General features: G+C 37.1%; 2 protein-coding genes and 1 pseudogene across 3 annotated transcripts; 1 reads left to right on the top strand and 2 right to left on the bottom strand.

Annotated features, from left to right (window-relative positions):
* Positions 1-987: 987 nt before the first annotated feature.
* On the bottom strand, positions 988-2,601 carry LOC104121028 (uncharacterized; annotated as a pseudogene).
* Positions 2,602-2,664: 63 nt separating this feature from the next.
* Positions 2,665-3,342, bottom strand: LOC138905137 (uncharacterized). Its single transcript, XM_070193645.1, has one exon. It carries the CDS (start codon positions 3,340-3,342, stop codon positions 2,665-2,667), a length of 678 nt encoding a protein of 225 aa, XP_070049746.1.
* A 2,232-nt stretch (positions 3,343-5,574) lies between these two features.
* LOC104090912 (glycine-rich domain-containing protein 1) lies at positions 5,575-17,865 on the top strand. 2 transcript variants are annotated; one of them, XM_070180106.1, is made up of 8 exons: positions 5,577-5,910; positions 6,026-6,140; positions 6,416-6,799; positions 7,405-7,668; positions 15,939-16,459; positions 16,556-16,680; positions 16,898-17,058; positions 17,142-17,865. In XM_070180106.1, exons 1-8 carry the CDS (start codon positions 5,735-5,737, stop codon positions 17,676-17,678), a joined length of 2,283 nt encoding a protein of 760 aa, XP_070036207.1. In that variant the 5' UTR covers positions 5,577-5,734; the 3' UTR covers positions 17,679-17,865. The 2 variants fall into 2 exon arrangements, with proteins under 2 accessions (XP_070036209.1, XP_070036207.1); XM_070180108.1 differs by lacking the exon at positions 17,142-17,865 and having other exon boundaries at positions 5,575-5,910; positions 16,893-17,052.
* The last annotated feature ends 3,457 nt before the right edge of the window (positions 17,866-21,322 follow it).

Below are 21,322 nucleotides of genomic sequence, written 5' to 3' on the forward strand. Positions count from 1 at the left end.
CTCAAAATACTTAATTGACTTCTTTTTGTATATCAAGAATCAGAAACTTAAACATAAATTGAAAAATATGGAGACAGTCATTCTTAAACAACCATTCTTAAATAATTTGGAGCGTCTGAAAAATAGAAAGAGAAGCCATTCTTAAAGTTAAATAGCAAAAAATTAAGAGACCACTAAATTTTAGAGAAAATAGAAGCTCAACCTAAACAAAATTATTTGAATAATAGATTTGGGGTTCACCAAGAATACCTTTACTAGAGATTCTTGAATCCAAAATTTTAAACCAATTGCTGCTCATTACATGATAAATCTGCACTATATATATCTTTATGAATATGTGAGTGTGTTCTTGAGTGTTTGATCAAGTTTTATAGCTTTTGTATCTTGATTGTTGTTTATTGACTTGATTTTAGTATTGTATTTATTTAGATAAAGATTTAAACAAAAGCAGATGTCATCTGTTGTGAGCCCATATTGATATTCAGAGGCGGACCCAGGATTTGAGTATGACGGGGGGCACCATTATCATTAGAGTGTATTACCCAAAACTTTATTAGCCAATAAAAAAATACATATAAACTCTAGGATAGACCAGTAAATAAGTAGCATATTTCACTATATAATATAAACTTGCTAAGCAAAAAATTACAATAAAGTAAAAAGAGCTTACGCTTTGATTTCATCAGACTCCCCAATTGACCCGCGAACACAAGCTCCAACTTCATCATACTCCCAAATTGACCTACGAACACAAATTTTAAAATAAGTATTCCAAAAAAAAAATTATTGCACATCCTTGCGCACACACGAACTAAACTGGAATAAACTTTAAAATATAAAACAAGCTTAGTGGCCTTAATAGCAATTCGCGACACATAAATAATAATCTACTATTGTCCCAAAAAGAGAACTAAAGAAGGCACAACTTAAATCAAAATACAAACTTCAATATTAAAGATAATAATATTACAAAAGTACATCATCCACTTATACTTGAACTCGACACGTTCTCATACTCTGAAAACGGTCAATCATAGCATCATTGCTTACATTTGCAAATATTTCTTTTTCAAAGTAACAAACTAAACAATCATTTAAAAATGCATCACCAATACTACTACGCAATTCATCTTTGATGTACTTCATGGATGAGAATGCTCTTTCTACCGTTGCAGTCGCGACAGATAAAATTAGAGTCAACTTTACAAGTAAATAAACAAGTGAATATGCCTCCACAAGATTTGCTTTAACCAACACTTTTGCCAAATCACCAATTCCTTTCAAATCCGAGAATCTAGGGTAACCATGTTTCATGTGCAATATAAAAGTGTCAAGTTGGTGACTAAGATCTCGAAGCTTCAATTCACCAAACTCATTTGGATAATACTTGGCCAATGTCATTATTCTTTCCTTATCAAAATTAGCAAACGAATTAGTTGGATTCAAGCTAGCCATACCAAGAAGCAAGTTACCATTAACAACATCAAAATGATTGTTAAGCTCCTGAAGTTGCAAATCAATTAATGTGTAAAAAAGCTCAACACGTAAGTGATATGAGTAAGTAACACTAGAAGGCCTACGCTTCGACTTTCCAGGAATATAGAATTCTTCCATATTGGGCACCAAAATGTCATGTTTAGCACAAAACAAAGAGACTTCATCCATTAATGATTTCCATCCTTCATTTCTCATTTATTGTAACCTATCCTTTGTAAGGTTAAGAAATATCATGGCATTGACAATATCTTGCTCTTTCTTCTGTAAAGCTTTACTCAGCTCGTTCGACATCAACAATACCTTTAACATCAAGTGAAGCATGAACACAAATTTAAATGAATTGATTTTACTCAAAAAGGCTTCTGCTTGCAATCTATCATTAGCCTCAGAACCTTCATATTCAATCACCCCAAGCACATGAACAATAGATGCAAACAAAACAACAAAGTTATCTAATGTTTTACAATGTGATCCCCAACGAGTGTCACCTGGCCTTTGAAGCCCTCGTTCTTGATTTAATCCTTTCCCACTTTGAACTTCACCACTCTCTAGCAACTGCTCCAATAATTCTGCTTGATGGTCCCGAAGTTTATCTCTACGTTTAAAGGATATTCCAATCACATTCAACACATTAGCAACTATAGCAAAGAAAGTTTTCACCTCCTTATGTTTTTTAGCAACTGCTACAACCGTCAACTGTAATTGATGAGCAAAACAATGAAACCAATGCGCTGAAGGAGTTTCTTGCAAAATTAAAGATTTAAGACCATTCATTTTTCCTTGCATATTACTAGCTCCATCATATCCTTGTCCACGTATTTTGGATGGACTTAATGAGTATTTCATAAGCAAAGAAAGTATTGCTTCCTTCAATGATTTTGCAGAGGTATCACCAACACGAACAAGACCAATAAATGACTCGTTCACTTAGCCTTTTTTGTCAACATACCGCAAAGCAAGGGCCATTTGTTCATGGTATGAAATATCCTTGGACTCGTCAACTAATATCCCGAAATAATTCTCATCTAAATCATTGATTATAGCTTTCACGGTTTCTTGTGCACAAGCACTCACAATGTCCTTTTGAATTTTTGGCGAAGTCATCATATCATTTTTTGGAGCATGTTTCAATATGAATCTATCCACTTGAGGGAGCCTCTTTGCAAGCTATTCCAAAAGCCCTAGAAAAAGGCCTTTGTTTTTTGAAGAATCACTTTCATCGTGACCTCTAAAAGACAATTCAAAGTACAAGAGGAACCTTGCAACATCGATTGATGCATTTAAACGAATTCGGTGCTCATTTCTTTGTTTCTCAGATTGCTTATCAAAAGCAACTTGAATTGATTGGGATTGATTTGATAAGTCTAACATCTTGTTGAAATACTTGTGGTGGAGGCTATTTACTTGACCAACATGTAAAGCAAGTCTTTCCGAAGCTTTATTCCAAGCCTTAAAGCCCGTTTTTGTGAAAGAGTCACCCGTGCTTCCATGAACATTATCATTTTTGAATAAATAACAACATAAATAAAATGCGACATCTTTCTTCACACTATATTCCAACCATCTAGAATACGAATTTTTAAACCAACCTGGACTAAATTTATGCATTTTATTCCTGAATAAAGTTTTAGGAAACTTATAATCAACCGGTTTGCAAGGTCCATTTTGAATGTAGTGTCTTCTTACTTCATCCCGTATTCTAGGACTATATTTATCAATGGGTACTCTCTCTCCAGGATCGGGATTGAGTAATTTCTCATCAAACTCATCTATAAGATGAGAGGAATTGTTTCTAAGAGTAGAACTTGATTGAGAAGAATTAAACTTCGTCAAAAATACGTCCATCTCAATTCATAAGAACAAGAACTTCCTACAAAAAACGAGTCCAATAAATTTAAGAGTCTATCAAGAATACAAACAAATACAATATAAATAGAGCAATCACACCCCTTTTATCAAGAATAAAACAAATACAACTTATTGAATACTAATACTACAACTCTACAAAAGGACCACTTGATATCTTCACTAACATTTACTTGTAAATTCTAGCTATGTTGCATAATTTAATTATATTTTATGAGAGGAATTGAGATTGAAGAAGAAGGGTTCTCTATTTTGAAGTGAGAAGTGACGGCCTAAGAGATGAGTTAATGGGAGGCGAGCTTTGATTTTTGATTGAGGAAGAACCGAAGAAGTGAAGAACTGGAGAAGGGTTTAGTCTTTAAGGAATTGACATTTGGGGCTTTTGATTGGGGTATTGACTATTATCTATAACTATTAAAAATTTAAAATATAATTGAATTGAGAAAGGGTGAAATAAAAAAATTATAAATTAGTGAACTGTTGGCTAGTGACTAATAAATAGTACTATTGCACTAGTATATAATTCCAGTTATAAGAAGTAAAAGAAACTTAAAAAAAGAAAGTAAAAGGCTGGTTTCGAACCCGCATCGTATGACAAGAAGCAGAGCTTATGCTTAGAGGCAGACCATTGCTCCAGGTGTAATTTCGTTAATGAGGGGGCCAAGAAAAATATTTAAGGGGTCCCCAAAGTATATACAGCTATACATAGAATATATATACATGGTTTTTGTTGAAATTAACAGGTTCACGTGACCCCTCAAGGACTGGTGTAGGTCCGCCTCTGCCTCTCATCATTGGTTGTCACTACCAAGTTCAACTACTATTCCTATCGTTTTCTTTCTATCATTTTCCTTCCTTTTAGTTTGCATTAGTGGAAAATCAAAAATTGTGGACGAGTCAAATCTTGGAGGCTTATTGTTTGTTTGGCCAAACTTTTCCAAGGTCAAAAATATTTTTTTTAATTTTTTTTTAAAGTTAAAATCTTTGGCCAAGTTTTTAGATGAAAAAATACTTTTGAGTAGAAGTAGTACCAATTTTGGAGAAGCAAAAAAAATTAATTTTTTCCTATAAGCACTTTTGAAATACTTTTTGCTGCAAATACTAATTGCTGCGTAGAAATACTTTTCAAATTAATTAGTCAAACATAAACTGATTTTAGAAGTTTGGCCAAACAAGCTACCGTTTTGTTTCAATAAAATCCAGCTAAGCCAAACTCACTGGATGCGAAATTTTTTACTTCCAATTTAACAAAAGTAGATAAAACCGAATTTAGAAAAGAGTTTAATTTGAAGATATCATAAATTGGGAGGATGTCAACATAATAAAGCATCCAAAAAGGCCATTAGGCAATATTACAAATTAAGTTATGTAGTACTAAATCAAAAGAACAGTAGATCGCACCTGAAAAGTACAAAGCTTACGTTCCACGTGTCTACTTTTCTCATGTCCCCATAGACTAAAAACATACTTTGACACCAGGGTTGTTCATAAAAACCCGATTTTAATTCAACCGATCAAAAAATTTGATACTTTTTAGGTTTAGTTTGATTTTGATTTTGAATTTTAAAAAACGATCAAATTTAATTTAGTTTTGATTTTAATAAAAAAATAATCGAAAAAACCGAACCAAACCGACTATAGAAGTAGCTGTTTAAATTTATTATAACACACACACACACATATATACATATATATATATATATATATATATATATATATATAAAGTTTCTAAAATTTTATGGTACATATTAGTCGTTTATATTTTTAGTTTAGTTTTTTGCTATTATAATAATCTAATTCTTTGCATTTACATTCTAGTTTGATTGGTAGTTTTCTTTTGCTAAATATAATAAAAATTTATTTCATGTTAAAATAATCAATTTTTAATTGAGTACTTAAATTATTCATCACTAGTTGATTCAATTATTATTAATATATCTTGATAAATGATAGATTTCTCAAAGAGCAATTGGTTTGATAGGGTTACATTGAAAATATAATCTGCAGAATATGTGTTTGGTAGTGTATGTCTTATATTTAAGAAAAAAACTGATAAATAACAGAAAAAATCGAAAAACCAACAAAAATCAAATCGATAAAAAATCGACTTAATTGGTTTGGTTTGGTTTCAATATTTGAAGAACCCACTTATTTAGTTTGATTTCATTTTAATAAAAAACCGATCCAAACGGAATGAACCCCTAATTTAACGTCTTTCCATTTGTATATTTGAGGATCAACAAGAGCCTTGTCCTTCTTCAGCTAAAAGAACATGCCTTTTTAAGAAAAATCCCGTCCGCTCCTAAACTTTCTTGTATTACATGTTTCAAGTCACTATTTGGGTGCAGTGCAGAGTCTTGAAAATACAAGAATGTCAACTTGGGATGATGGTTCCATGAGAAGCCTAAGTAAGATATCTGAGGAAGAAACTGTGCGGTTAAGTGTTGATCTTGTTGCTGCTTCCAGACGAAATCTTGGGTTCTTGAGACTTGTATCTGAGTCTCATTGGCTTCACGAGAAACCCACCATTCTTGAATCTATTAGAAGGTTATTACATTAATTACTTCCTTATGCTTAATGCTCTGTAATTTCATATGGATGCTGGTCTCTTGTTCATGTGAGTGATATTGGAAATCTTAGTGAGTTTTGTTCTTATTTGCAGGTATGATAAGTTATGGATGCCATTGATTTCTGATCTTGCTAATGGGTCAACACCTCCAATGATTCTCCCTCCTCTTGATATTGAATGGGTTTGGTACTGTCACACCTTAAATTCGGTAAGATATACTATTACAGTGAAAATAGTACTACTCTTTTACTTGATTCTCAGAAAATATTGGACAAAAAAGTGTTATATTTATACATTAAAGTTAGTTCTACCATATGAAGTTTGAGCTTCTAGTTTAGGAAAGAGTAAAGTTACATACACGTAAGCTCTTCCTTGCACTTCCTCTTAAATTAAACTGAAAGTAGAGCTTCAAAATGCACTACTAAAACTGTGTATTAATAGTTCTAATTAATGCTAAAGCATATTTGGATATTTTAATTTCAGGTCAGTTACAGGCAATATTGTGAATCAAGGTTCTGTAAACTCATTGGAAAAGCAACTATAGTTAATGAAGAAAATGAAGAGTATGCATTAAACAGATGCAAAGAAATTTGGGTTCAAAGATACCCAACTGAGCCTTTTGAAAATGAATCTGACTCCAATTTACAGAACTTTGTCTCCATTCTTCACGAAGATCTTCTAAATGAAGTATCCAAACAGAGACATTTATACACCAAATTTTCTGAGCCCTACTATTCAGAGATTGTTTATCTGATAGCAGCTCGACAACGGTATAAGGGCTTTCTGTATATGATGCATAGATTTGCAGATAGTTGCTCTATTTTGGTCCCTACTTCAGATATTCTTCTAATGTGGCTAACTCATCAAGTAAGTGTCTTTCTTTGAAATTTACATATTAAAGTTTTTGTCTAATGGTTCACTTCTTTGTTCTATAGAGAAATCTTTAATTTCCATATCCATTTACTTTTGGTGAAGCAGTTAGGACTTTGAGCATGGCTTCTTAAGATAAGTTAAATAATTCATAATCGATTAATAAACTTTGGGTTAATTGTTATTCTCAGAAAATACTTTATTGAGTCACTATCTAAAAAAAAGGCCAAAAAGATCATTAATTTATTACATAGATCAGATCCTTTAGGCATCAACTTGCTCAATTTTCATTGGCCATCACACATTGCTAGAAAAAGATTTCTGATTTTAATATTGCTCTGAGAATAAAATACTTAATACTACTTATTCAATTAGATAGTACAGTGTCAAATTATTCAGCTTTTAGGTAGTATGGTGTCGAGATTTCTGTAGTGTTTGTCATAACCTTGATGTCATAATCCACGTGGATCTTGTACTATTTGTTTACTTAAATATTAATTTGAATGTATGATTTCATCAAGTTGAGATATGTTTATTGTCTAATGACTGTGGTGTATTGATGCTTATGCAATTTTTTCGGTTTTTATGAATTGATTAATCAGAGTTATCCTAGTGCGTACGCATTGGACACAAAGGGGTTGGAGGAGGAAATGAGAAAAGTAGCAGGACCATGGGAGGTTGTGAAGGAAGAAGGAATTGAGAACACAAAGAAAGTATGGGAAAGAATATATGATCAGCCATATGAGAAAGCTGGTGGTTTGTCCATTGGAAATGCTGTTGAGGTCAAGACACCTATCCACTGGGAAATCACAGATACTGATGCCAATGCAAAATACTCATCCATGTTACCGCGATTCTTGCTTGAGGTGAGTTGGATCTTTTGCTTTCACGCTTTGTAATTTCCCACTTGACAATATTAAAATGAAGACATGTTAGAATGCAGTCACGGGAGTGTAGGGTATCCTAATATTGACTGTTTGATTGGTCTGTGCTAGCTTTTATCATTTCTTCCTCTTTTCAATAGTTGCAGTTGTAATAAAAAACTGAAGGAGGACTTATAAAGGTATATTAGTTTATGTCCAAGTTGGTACCCTATCATCATCTTATTAGGTCACATTTAATTATTGATGTTTCTTTTTTGGATCACTCTTACTTTTCCTTTCTTTTCTCTACTTCTGCCATTTATTTTATTTTTTCATGCTTTTCGTTGGGGGGTTATCTTTACGTACACATCAGTAGATAGGTCTTTATTCTATCCATGCCTTCTTATCATTTGTCAAGTTTATACAATGATAGTGGTTATCCTAGATAAAGTTATATAAAGGGGTAAAGATGAATTTTCAGAAGTATGTTAGAGGAAGGTGCTAAAGCAATTAGTTAGCTGCACTTACGTTAGAGTGAGAAGTAAAAGTTGTAAGATATATATTAACAAAAAGCAACAGTCTTTTACGGCTTTCCTTGGCTTAGTAGTTGCATATCAAAGCAATGTTTGCAGATGCTTGTCATATGAACTGAAACTCTTCCAAAAATAGGAAAAGCAGTTGGAGGTTTTGTTGAGGTTTTTGTTATTTAAGATGAAATAGTCTTAAAATGAGAGTGAATGGGAAATGGAAGGAAAAATAAAATTTTTGAGTAAAATTTTAAGTTTCCCCCTCTTGACAATGAGACATTGTCCCATATTGAAAGAGGAAAAGATTTTTGGTGGGTATATATATAATTGCTCTTCTTGTAGCTCTTAAAGAGTTAAGAAGAAAGCAAGTCTCGCGTCGTCGTCGCTCGCTCGGATCGATTGATTGATTAATTTTTTGGACCAAATTTATTTGTTAATAGTAAATATTAACGTAAGATTATCCGCATTTGTAACGGATATGTTCCAATCCGTGTATTGACCACCAGCTGCAATAGCAGCCGCCTAATGCTCTTCCCACCATGGCCAAGTGCTTGCTCCACAAACAAGCTAGTGCATGCTCCACCATGGAGGGTGGAGGGTCGTTCATCTTCAAAGCTGACTGCTATAAATATGTGCAGCAACTGTTGAAGAAAGACACACCAAACTGAAAACGTTCAACTTGGCTATACATTGCACTCCTTCCTCTCAGCATTTCCATACGATTTTCTGAGTTTCTACTCCTTTGTTCTGCATTGTTTTAACTTCAAACAAAGCAACTGTAAGTGTGATTTGCTACCGAACTTTGTGTTCGCTGAAACACTGGGGTTTGAAGTACCGCTACACCAGTGTGTGATTCGTTCTATCCTGGGAGGAAATAATCCATAACCTTGGGTACTAGGAGGAGATTAAATTCTTTAAGGAAACACTGTGAATTCAGTGGGCTCGAATAAATTACTGTTTCATTACGATAACTTATATTTCCCAGAATTATTATTTACAAATACAGCAATATTGGCGGGACTAACAATCTTAAGGAATTTAATATTTATTTCTGTATTTGTGTTATTCTTATTATTCTGCAAACTAAAACCTTTGTGGTTTTGTGTACTCCCGTTTTGGAGAGTAAAGCCTTCGTGGCGTTTTGTTGGAGATTAAAATCTACGTGATTTTTACTCCAGTTTGAAAACGTTTATTAAACGTTTGTTTGTGTCATTCTTTTACAGAAAAAATGACAACTGAAAGCGAAAACCAAGCTGTTCCGACGGTGACTGCCAACGCATCGACAAGCCGAACACCGCGTTGGCACCGGCAGAAAAACCCGAAAAATTTTCCGGGATTGATTTCAAAGGCTGGCAGCAGAAAATGTTCTTCTACTTAACTACGTTATGTCTACAGAAGTTCATCAAGGAAGATGTTCCTGATCTGCCAGATAAAACTCCAGCGAATGAACGCTTTGTCGTGATTGAAGCGCGGAAGCATTCTGATTTTTTATGCAAGAATTATATTCTTAGTGGACTGGATGATAATCTGTATAATGTATACAGTGGCGTGGAGACGTCAAAAGAATTGTGAAATGCGCTTGAAAAGAAATATAAAACTGAAGATGCCGGGATGAAGAAATTCGTTGCCGCAAAATTTTTAGACTACAAAATGGTAGATAGCAAGTCTGTTATTACCCAAGTCCAGGAATTACAAGTGATTATTCATGATCTACTTGCTGAATGTCTTGTCATCAATGAAGCATTCCAAGTAGCAGCAATGATTGAGAAGTTGCCTCCGTTGTGGAAGGACTTCAAAAATTATTTGAAACACAAACGAAAGGAAATGTCCCTTGAAGATCTCATTGTTCGGTTGAAAATCGAAGAGGACAATAAAGCTGCTGAAAGGAGAGGCCGTGAAAATTCAACAATAATGGGAGCAAATATTGTTGAAGATAACAAAAAGAGTAAGAAGGCTTCTGTTCCGAAATACAACCCAAGCAAGAAGCGGTTCAGTGGAAACTGTTACAACTGTGAGAAAATCGGACACAAATCTACGGAGTGTCGTGCTCCGAAGAAAGACAAGAAAAGGGGTCAAGCAAACATGGTAGTAAAACATGATGATGTTGATAACTTGTGTGCCATGTTTTCTGAATGTAACTTGGTGGGAAATCCTAAACAGTGGTGGTTTGATTCTGGAGCCACTCGCCATATTTGTGCAGTTAGAGAAGCTTTTGCTACTTATGCTCCTGCTGGACCCGGAGAGACAGTTTATATGGGAAATGCTTCAACAACAAAAGTTGAAGGATATGGGAAGATATTTCTGAAAATGACTTCTGGCAAGGTCATGACTTTGAACAATGTCCTTCATGTTCCCGAAATGAGAAAGAATTTAGTCTCTACTGGACTTCTTGTTAAGCACGGTTTTAAGTGCGTTTTTGTGTCCGACAAGGTTGTCATAAGTAAGAATGAAAATATTTGTAGGAAAAGGTTACCTCACCGAGGGCCTTTTCAATCTAAATGTAATGGTTGTGGAAAACAATAATAATATTTCAGCTTCTTCTTACTTACTTGAGTCAAATGATTTATGGCATGTACGTTTGGGTCATGTCAATTATAAAACCTTGCGGAAAATGATTAACTTGGAAGTACTGCCTAAGTTTGAATGCGAAAAATCAAAATGTCAAACATGTGTGGAATCTAAGTATGTTAAACATCCTTATAAGTCAGTTGAAAGGAATTCAAATCCTTTAGACTTAATTCACACAGATATTTGTGACATGAAGTCAATACCATCTCGCGGTGGAAAGAAGTATTTCATAACTTTTATTGACGATGGTACTCGATATTGCTATGTTTACTTACTGAATAGTAAAGATGAAGCAATAGACGCATTCAGGCAATACAAAAATGAAGTTGAAACGCAACTTAACAAGAAAGTAAAAATGATAAGAAGTGATAGGGGTGGTGAATATGAATCTCCTTTTGAAGAAATATGTTTAGAATATGGAATTATTCATCAAACAACAGCCCCTTACACGCCCCAATCTAATGGGATTGCGGAAAGAAAGAATCGCACATTAAAGGAGATGATGAACGCGTTGTTGATAAGTTCTGGTTTGCCACAGAACTTGTGGGGGAAGCCATTCTTACGGCTAATCGAATATTAAATCGAGTGCCCCATAGCAAAACACAATCCATTCCATATGAAAAATGGAAAGGAAGGAAGCCCAACTTGAATTATTTTAAAGTGTGGGGGTGTTTGGCAAAAGTGTAAGTTCCTAAACCCAAAAGGGTAAAGATAGGACCGAAAACCGTTGATTGTGTTTTCATAGGATATGCGACAAATAGTAAAGCATATCGATTTCTGGTTCATAAATCAGAAAATCCCGACATTCATAATAATACGGTTATAGAATCAGATAATGCTGAGTTCTTTGAAAATATATATCCGTATAAAAAGGAATGTGAGTCGTTTGGTGAAGGATCTAAACGACCTCGGGAAGAAACAAAAGAAAGTATATGTAATCAGGAGGATCCAAGACGTAGTAAACGTCAAAGAACGTCTACTTAATTTGGACCAGATTTTGTGACTTTCTTATTGGAGAATGAGCCTCAAACATTTAAAGAAGCTATGACTTCTTCCGAATCATTGTTTTGGAAAGAGGCAGTCAATAGTGAAATAGAATCCATATTGAACAACCATACATGAGAATTGGTTGATCTTCCTCCTGGAAATAAACCTTTGGGTTCTAAATGGATTTTTAAGAGAAAAATCAAAGATGATGGCACTATTGATAAATTCAAGGCAAAACTCGTAGTCAAAGGGTATAGACAACGAGAAGGTCTAGACTACTTTGATACATACTCTCCAGTTACAAGAATTACGTCCATACGGATGTTAGTAGCATTAGCTGCAGTGTATAGTCTTGAAATTCATCAAATGGATGTTAAGACGGCCTTCTTAAATGGAGAGTTGGAGGAAGAAATTTACATGGAACAACCTGAAGGGTTTGTGGTTCCAGGTAAAGAAAAGAAGGTATGTAGACTTGTTAAGTCTCTTTACGGACTAAAACAAGCACCCAAACAATGGCATGCGAAATTTGACCAAACAATGTTGTCAAATGGTTTTAAGATAAATGAATGTGATAAATGTGTGTACATTAAAAATGTTCCAAATCACATAGTCATTGTTTGCCTATATGTGGATGATATGCTGATAATGAGTAATGACATTGCCAACATAAATGCTACTAAGCGTATGCTCAATAGCAAGTTTGATATGAAAGACTTGGGAGTTGCTGATTTAATTCTGGGAATTAAGATCCATAAGACTCCTCAAGGTCTGGCATTGTCACAATCTCATTATATTAAGACAGTACTTGAAAAATTCAAGCACTTGAGCTTTAAAGTTGCAAAGACTCCAATTGACGTGAATCTTGCATTAGCAAAGAATAAAGGCCAAAGCATATCACAATTGGATTATGCTCGTGTGTTGGGATGCTTAATATATATCATGAATTGTACACGACCAGATATAGCTTGTGCTATAAGTAAACTGAGTCGATATATGAGCAATCCAGGCCAATCTCATTGGATGGCAATGAAACGAGTTTTGGGATATTTAGAACATACCCAGAACTTTGACTTGCACTACAGTAAATTCCCTGCGGTGATTGAGGGATACTGTGATGCAAATTGGATCACCGGTTCAACTGATTCTAAGTCCACGAGTGGATATGTATTCACTATTGGTGGAGGAGCGGTATCTTGGAAGTCGTCCAAACAAACATGTATTGCCCGCTCTACAATGGAGGCTGAATTCATAGCCTTAGATAAAGCCGGTGAAGAAGTTGAATGGCTCCGGAATTTCTTGGAAGACATTCCATTTTGGCCCAAACCGTTGGCACCAATATGCATACATTGTGATAGTCAAGCGGCAATTGGAAGGGTTGGGAGCGTTATGTATAACGGTAAATCTCGTCATATACGACGAAGACATAAAACCGTTAGGCAATTACTCTCTAGAGGAATTATCACGATTGACTATGTAAAGTCAAGTGATAATGTGTCGGATCCACTTACAAAAGGCCTAACTAGAGAGGTAGTTGAGAAATCATCAAGGGGAATGGGGCTATGGCCGAGAACAAGTCATTGTGGCGGTAACTCTACCTAGAAGACTGGAGATCCCAAGATCTAGGTTCAAGGAGATCAAACAAAGTCATTAATGACGGTTCAACATTGTCAAATAAAATTTTAGTCCGTTCTCGTGATGAGACAATGTTCAGTACCAAGGATAAAGCATTAAGGCTTTTTAATGATTTCTAAATTTGATACGGGGTATATCAAATAGTGTATCTACAGGATGACACGTTTAGGAATCACCTATGTAAGTGTGAAGTGTTAGCCGCTTCAAGGAGAATTTTGTAAGGCCAGTTCTCTACGCACTTATGAAACCAGGCGGTGTTCATGGCTGAAACGAACACAACAATGAGAACCAAAGACGGTTAAGGGTTGATTGTGTGACTTATGTTTGTCTAGGTATACACCAAAGATCGACGGTTCAAAGATATCAAATCTACCGATTGACCGAGTATATCCGACATAAGTTCACTACGGAAAGTTCAAAGGGAAACCTACTTATCCAGATGCGATTAATCCTTGCTTGCAAATCACACAGTTTTTCCATGCATACTTCCGTAATATAGCCATTCCCCATTCATGTGAGGGATTGTTGAGGTTTTTGTTATTTAAGATGAAATAGTCTTAAAATGAGGGTGAATGGGAAATGGAGAGAAAAATAAAATTTTTGAGTAAAATTTTAAGTTTCCCCCTCTTGACAATGAGACATTGTCCCATATTGGAAGAGGAAAAGATTTTTGGTGGGTATATATATAATTGCTCTTCTTGTAACTCTTAAAGAGTTAAGAAGAAAGCAAGTCTCGCGCCGTCGTCGTCGTCGCTCGCTCTGCTCGGCTTCGTATTTGGATTTGGATTTGGTCAAATGATCGATCGATTGATTAATTTTTTGGACCAAATTTATTTGTTAATAGTAAATATTAACGTAAGATTATCCGCATTTGTAACGGATATGTTCCAATCCGTGTATTGACCACCAGCTGCAATAGCAGCCGCCTAATGCTCTTCCCACCATGGCCAAGTGCTTGCTCCACAAACAAGCTAGTGCATGCTCCACCATGGAGGGTGGAGGGTCGTTCATCTTCAAAGCTGACTGCTATAAATATGTGCAGCAGCTGTTGAAGAAAGATACACCAAACTGAAAACGCTCAACTTTGGCTATACATTGCACTCCTTCCTCTCAGCATTTCCATACGATTTTCTGAGTTTCTACTCCTTTGTTCTGCATTATTTTAACTTCAAACAAAGCAACTGTAAGTGTGATTTGCTACCGAACTTTGTGTTCGCTGAAACACTGGGGTTTGAAGTACCGCTACACCAGTGTGTGAGTCGTTCTATCCTGGGAGGAAATAATCCATAACCTTGGGTACTAGGAGGGGATTAAATTCCTTAAGGAAACACTGTGAATTCAGTGGGCTCGAATTAATTACTGTTTCATTACGATAACTTATATTTCCCAAAATTATTATTTACAAATACAGCAATATTGGCGGGACTAACAGGTTTTCCTTAAGTCGCTTCTCTCTGTAATTTTTCAAAATGTTAGATAAATTAAATCTCTGTCGTAATGCTGGATATTTTGGAAAACTTTGGGTGAATCTGGTGCGTATTATGGTGTCAATCAACTGGCACCTAGAGCCAAATCATGCAAGGAATTCATAATTGAGGGATTCATGCTTCGGAACTAGTATTTTCCCTCCCTTAGTGTTATGTATGGTTAACTGGAACTAGCAGAAACAAAAGTAAGTGTGAGGGATTCATGCTTCGGAATCAAAATGCATGTTGACATGTCTCGTATGAATATATCACATAAGATCCTTTTGTTATATAACATGATTTATGACCAGTTTAGTATATGATCCTGTGAATCCCGTTTTTACTAAAATAACAAACTTTTGTTGTACTTTCTAGAGCTAAATTTGCTGCCTGTAAATCAGCAAAATACATACTCCCGTATGTATGATTATAAAACTTATTGCCTTTTCCTTTGCTCTTTAGGCTATTGTGAGTTAGATTAAAATCATTGATGTAATGAAGAAGGCAATACACTGGTTATGCTAGTTGATGACATAATCAGAAATAAGCTTTTCTTATAAATGATCAATCCACCAAGAACTGCAGCATATAGTTGGCTTTTCTCAAGCATAGTTACTCAGAGGTCTGACCACGGGGCAGACCAGTTCAATGAAGCAATTGTACTGTTTGATATTTTTCTTTATCACTGTCACACCGAGAGAGACTAGGTTCCATGGATAGAGTTTTTCTTCGGTAATAGAATTTGTTCCTAGATTTCTGATGTATTGACTTGAATGATAAAAATTGAGCGTACTTTCTCAAAGGAATTAACCTTATTTCCTGATTAAAACTATATGACATCATAACTTAATTAGTTACCTGTCGAATGATATGGAGGTTGAGCTCAAACATAGTTTTCAGAAGCCCATTTTAGTTGGTTAATTCCATAACAACAGCGTCTCAGGTTTATCTGACTATAGTTTTTTTTCCCTTTCTATTCTTTTCTTTTTCTTTTTCTTTTCTTTGGGTAGGGGAGGGGAATAGCATTGCACTGTTGCAGTGCTATCAGGAAGGGATGATTAAAAGGCTGGTTGTGCTATGATTTGCATTACAGGTTTGCTTAACAGTGAAGCTAAAATCAAAGATGAAACCTTTGAGCTGCGATGCATCAAAGGAGTTCTTACGTCTTCAGATGGTCAGATGTCACAGAGAGCTCAAAATAGATAAACCACTCTGCAACTTTACGTCTCAAAGGTGGCGAAAAGCTTTGCATCTCTATTGTGAGTTTGGAACGAAAGGAATGGTTCTTGAGGCTCGCCGACGTGGTGGTCGCTGCATTAAAGGAAGTAGCCTGAGAGAGAGTGTCATATTCCTTTGGAATGATTTGCTACGTGCACCTTCACTTGCTTTGTCAAAAGAAATTGACCAAACAGTCAGGGTAGCTACCTCAATAACTCCTCCTGTCCAAGCATCCTACTTGTTGAAATGTGTGCCCGATCGCGTTTCAGATGATTCAGGTGCCATGATATCTGATGTTATTCTGAAAATGAATCATTATCGTCCCCAAGAAGGTCGATGGTTATCTCGCACTGTTCTGGATCATGCAGGCAGGGAATGCTTTGTGATTCGACTTAGGTAGAGAACACGAGGACACATTTATTTTGACTAAGTGATCGTATGCATCCTTGTGTTTAATTTTCTGATCTCGTGTTTTGTTTGTCAATAAGCTAGAGTTGGAGGTGGCTTTTGGAGGAGAGGAGCTGAAACTCCGTCAGCTGTAAAATGGGAGGACCGCATTATAGAAATACGTGAAGGTCATTGGTCCTATGTTGCTGGTTCCATAGGTAGAGCGCCTGGTATGTAATATTTCCTCTGTCCCCCTATGTGCCTGTATCTGTTCTTCTGGTCCAACCTTCATTTCAACGATCAAGAAAAGAAAATTAAAAAGATTTACATTTGATCTGTTAGTAACCAACTCATAGGAGAGCATGTTGGTTTTCAGTGGATGCTTCCCATTCTAGATTTCCTGCCTAATTTGTGGTGTCATTTGCTTGTGTTTCTCATCTAGTACAGAGAAAGTGGTAGGTACTGCAAAACCAAAAGATCCACCAGAAGGATGGCATTCTCTGTGGTACCTTTCAACTGGAGATGAGCTACTAGTACGCTCGGAATCCTCAACATCCAGTTCAGGCTTAAGTTTCAGCCTCATAAACCAGCAATCAACTGATTCAGTGGTACAGTATATTTAAACTTTGATTTGATTGCAGCAACAACTTGCTAAAGAGTATTGATCATCTTAAGAACACAATCCCTGCAGGTAAAGTTATTGGAAGGGCGGCAAATGCAGTATGAAGTCAATAAATCTGGCTCGACTGAAGAGACAGAAAATGTGCCAAAAGAAAAGCTAAAGCAAGTTGAAGACAAAGATGAAGACGGATTCATAACGGTGGTTAGGTTCTCAGAGGATAATCCGGTTGGAAAAGCTACAGCACTGCTTAACTGGAAATTATTGGTGGTGGAGTTTTTACCTGAAGAAGATGCTGTATTCATACTTCTTCTTTGCATGTCAATTGTCAGAAGCATATCAGAAATGAAGAAGCAAGATGTAGGAAGCCTGTTGGTTAGAAGAAGAATAAAAGAAGCAAAAATTGGTGATAGAGATTGGGGTTCAGTGATTCTCCACCCATCTTCATATTCTCCGTCGATCTGCTCACCTTACCTTCAGCCTTGGTATTGGAACGCAAAAGCAGTGATGGGATCACAAGATAATATCCCAAGACTACCAGCTCCAGCATTGACTTATACGCAGGCTGAAGGTGGAGACAGGTTGTACAAACATGGCATAATCGATTAGAACGAATCGCCATTTTCCAATAACATGGAGCTGAAAAAGATTTTCAAGCACAGGTTCTGAAACAGCTATTTATATATATGTATTCCATCCAAATGTCATTTTGTCACCTCTTATAAACATATTTCACCTGCTCATCATAGCAGAGTTACTAATTTAATGGATAACAAGCATCATCACATCTCTGGTATACCAGTGATTTCAGGAGTCTTAGTTGGGTATATGCACATTAGGCAGGTCACCTTAAGATCTTGATGGTGGAAGTCACACTTGTACAGAAGACGCGGTCTTGGATATAATACAAGATTGGTTGGTCGGCCAAAACTAATTGCAATTCGCTAGCCAAAAAGTATAAAATATATCCGATATTTATATTATACGCTTATATTTATTTTGGGAGCGGGTACAGATATACATTTTTCAGTGAATTTTATTAGGTGCTTTTTATAGGGTTCTGTAACAGCTCAGCCCATTAGTGATATTGTTCGCTTTGGGCCCCTTAGGGCAGCGAGGTTTGCTCCACCACCGTTCAAGATTGCACGCGGAGTGGCTTTGATACCATATGTAACAGCCCAACCCACTAGTAGTATTGTCCGCTTTGGGCCTAGGCCCACACGACTTTAAAACGCATCACTAGGATCAAATGTCTGTTTACTTATATACCTAGCATATCTCCCGTGTTTTATAGATGTGGGATTCGCCAAGGGTGTCACAGATTCTGGGGGAAGACCGAGCCCCCTTCTATGTGGATGTTTCTTTAATCTCTATATCAATGTTTGGTCCTATCAATTTACGAATATTCAAGTCTTTAATCCACTGGTAATTATATTACATCAACCTGTAAAAACTCACTGATTCGGTGACAATTAGAAGTTGTGTTAAGATTTTTATGTACAGTAATGAAAGTATTCTTAAAATAGTTTTCATAAACTATAACATAAAAATTATCACTCTAAATGTCAACTATATGTCATGTAACATAAGATCTCCCACTTGTGTCAGATTGAGACTTTGGTTAGTTGATATAACATGGTCCGGTAAAGAAAACATTTCAAATTTGTTTCAATTAGTCACACCTGCTATCAACTGCTAAATTACTTATATGGGTCAAAATCTGTCCCTAGCTCACAATATTATTAACCCTCGCTAACAGTACAACCGGCCAAACCCTCCGACAATAGGTATAACTCACAATATTACTAACAGTGCAGGTGACAACGCCCTCGCTACCGTTCTAAAGAGGATGGAAGAAATGGAGAATGAAAATAAAGCACTCATAGATCAAATGAAAGAACACCAAGAACGAGTCAGCAAGATATCGGGCGCTCCTAAGTTGTTGCCAAAAAGGGACGCCGGCAGGTTCGTAGAGCAGTCGTACAACGACGAAGCAGCCCCGCATGTCATACCAAAGTCTTTCAAAATGCCACCTTACCTCAGGATATACGACGGAACGAACGATCTCGAAGATCATGTGACTCATTACGTCACCGCTGTGAAAGACAACGACCTCGCCAAGGAACAAGTGTCCTCTATTTTGCTGAAGAAGTTTGATGAAACCCTTACGGGAGGGGCATTAACATGGTACTCACAGTTACCAGCCTGTTCCATAGAAACTTTCGAGGAAATGGCCGACAAGTTCGTAACCGCACATGCAGGAGCCAAGAAGGCCGAAGCGAGAGTAAACGACATATTCGCTGTCAAGCAATCCTTGAGAGAGGGACTGAGGAACTTCCTCGCCCGGTTCAACAGGGTAAAGGTGACTCTACCGAACGTGTCTGAGGGGATGGCGGTCTCAGCTTTCCAAAACGGGTTGAGTAGGGATGGTTCAAGAGCAACTAGAAAATTGCTGAGTCGATTGATGAAATATCCTCCAACCACTTGGGACGAGATCCATAATGCCTATTATGCCGAAGTTTGAGCGAATGAGGACGACCTCAACGGACCAACTCATCGGCTCATCTCGGTACAAGCCGAGTTCAGGAAAGAATGAAGAGATAATGTAAGAAGGGATCATCCGGTCTCGAAATCCAACAGGGAACGACACCAGCCATACGTCAGGGTGCCCACCACACCTTCCCTCCGCTTTGAAGAAGTCCCATCTAGGCCGAGGACTGAGACTCACCGAAATGAGAGAGGTATGCCCCCTTATTATCTGCTCACAATTTTTGTGTGTCACCTATATAAATAGTCTATGCCCTTGAGAAGCTCAGAACAAACCATGAACGTGGGAACAAAATATAAGATTGCATCTCACTCAGGCTAGAAGTTGTAAACATGTTGCGGCAGAGACACCTCAGAGAATTGCTAAGCGACAAAAGGAGAAATAACTTCGTCAGAGGACGTGAACACCAAGGCCCGCCGAAGCCGCCATCACCATCTCGTACTATCAACATGATCATTGGCGGCGACAACACCTCTATCAATGGTGTGAAGTTCACCACCACTCACAAGCTCAAACGGTCTATCACCCACGAACGGTACGACGGACTCGAAGAAAGTATCATCTTCGATGAGTCATATGCCGACAATTTGACTTTCTCTCATAATGACGCCCTCGTCATTACTTTACACATTTTAGATACAGATGCCAAACACATCATGGTGGACGATGAAAGTGGAGCGCATTATCCATCCTCGAGTCCTCACCCAAATGAAACTTGAGGACAAGATATTGCCACACTGCATCACGCTAACCAGTTTTAATAATGCAGTTGAGTGGACATCAGGGGAAATTACGCTCCCCGTCTTGGCCGTCGACATAACTCTGGAGACGATATTCCACATCATGGACAGGGCCACCGCATACAATGATATAGTGGACGACCATGGATACATCCTATGAGAGCCATCCCCTCTAGCCTATACTAAGTAATTAAATTTCCAACACCATGGTGAATATTCAGCATACACGGAGAACAACATACGTCCTGGGAATGCTACCGCATCGCCTTAGACAGCACGGCAATCCGACAGAAAAAGACAAGGAAAAAGAAGCATAACAATCAATAGGACCGAGGTCGACGCAAGAAGAGACCAGGGACGTCATCGTGGATCCCGAAATGGTCGAGGCTGCAGATTCGGCCATAGAAGACCTCGACCCCATTCAATTGGAATTCAATGACCGTAGCAAAAAGGCCTACATCGGCTGCAAACTCCGGGAACCAGGTAAATTCAGTCAATTCTTAATAACTAATGCAAACTTGTTTGCCTTCAGCCATGCAAATATGCCGGGCATCCCCAGGGAAATCGCCACATACAAATTAAACGTCGGCTTGTTCTACCCCCAATAAGGTAGTTCAGGTGTAAATTCAACCCCACCATCAATGAGGCAGTCCGCGAGGAGGTAGAGAAACTGTTAGAAAATGGCTCCATTAGGGAGTCGAAGTACCCCAAGTGGATCGCCAACGTAGTGATGGTCAAAAAGAAAAATGGGAAATGACGGATGTGCGTGGATTTCACAGACTTGAACAAAGCATGTCCGAAGGATTCGCTCCCATTACCCCACATCGATCAGCTCATCGACGCAATGGCCGGGCACGAGCTATTGAGTTTCTTGGATGCATACTCGGGCTATAACCAATACTTATGGAGGAAGAAAGTGAGGAAAAGACCACGTTCATAACCCACCAAGGAACATATTGTTATAG

This window comes from Nicotiana tomentosiformis, chromosome 1 (genome assembly GCF_000390325.3).
Source record: "Nicotiana tomentosiformis chromosome 1, ASM39032v3, whole genome shotgun sequence".
NCBI lineage: Eukaryota > Viridiplantae > Streptophyta > Magnoliopsida > Solanales > Solanaceae > Nicotiana > Nicotiana tomentosiformis.

What these genes read in the sequence shown, in the direction of transcription:
- LOC138905137 (XM_070193645.1), bottom strand. Translation starts at nt 3,342, where the DNA reads ATGGACGTATTTTTGACGAAGTTTAATTCTTCTCAATCAAGTTCTACT.
- LOC104090912 (XM_070180106.1), top strand. Translation starts at nt 5,735, where the DNA reads ATGTCAACTTGGGATGATGGTTCCATGAGAAGCCTAAGTAAGATATCT. An exon ending in ATTCTTGAATCTATTAGAAG is followed by an intron (nt 5,911 to 6,025) that starts GTTATTACATTA and finishes TCTTATTTGCAG; the next exon opens with GTATGATAAGTTATGGATGC. An exon ending in AGCAATCAACTGATTCAGTG is followed by an intron (nt 17,059 to 17,141) that starts GTACAGTATATT and finishes CAATCCCTGCAG; the next exon opens with GTAAAGTTATTGGAAGGGCG.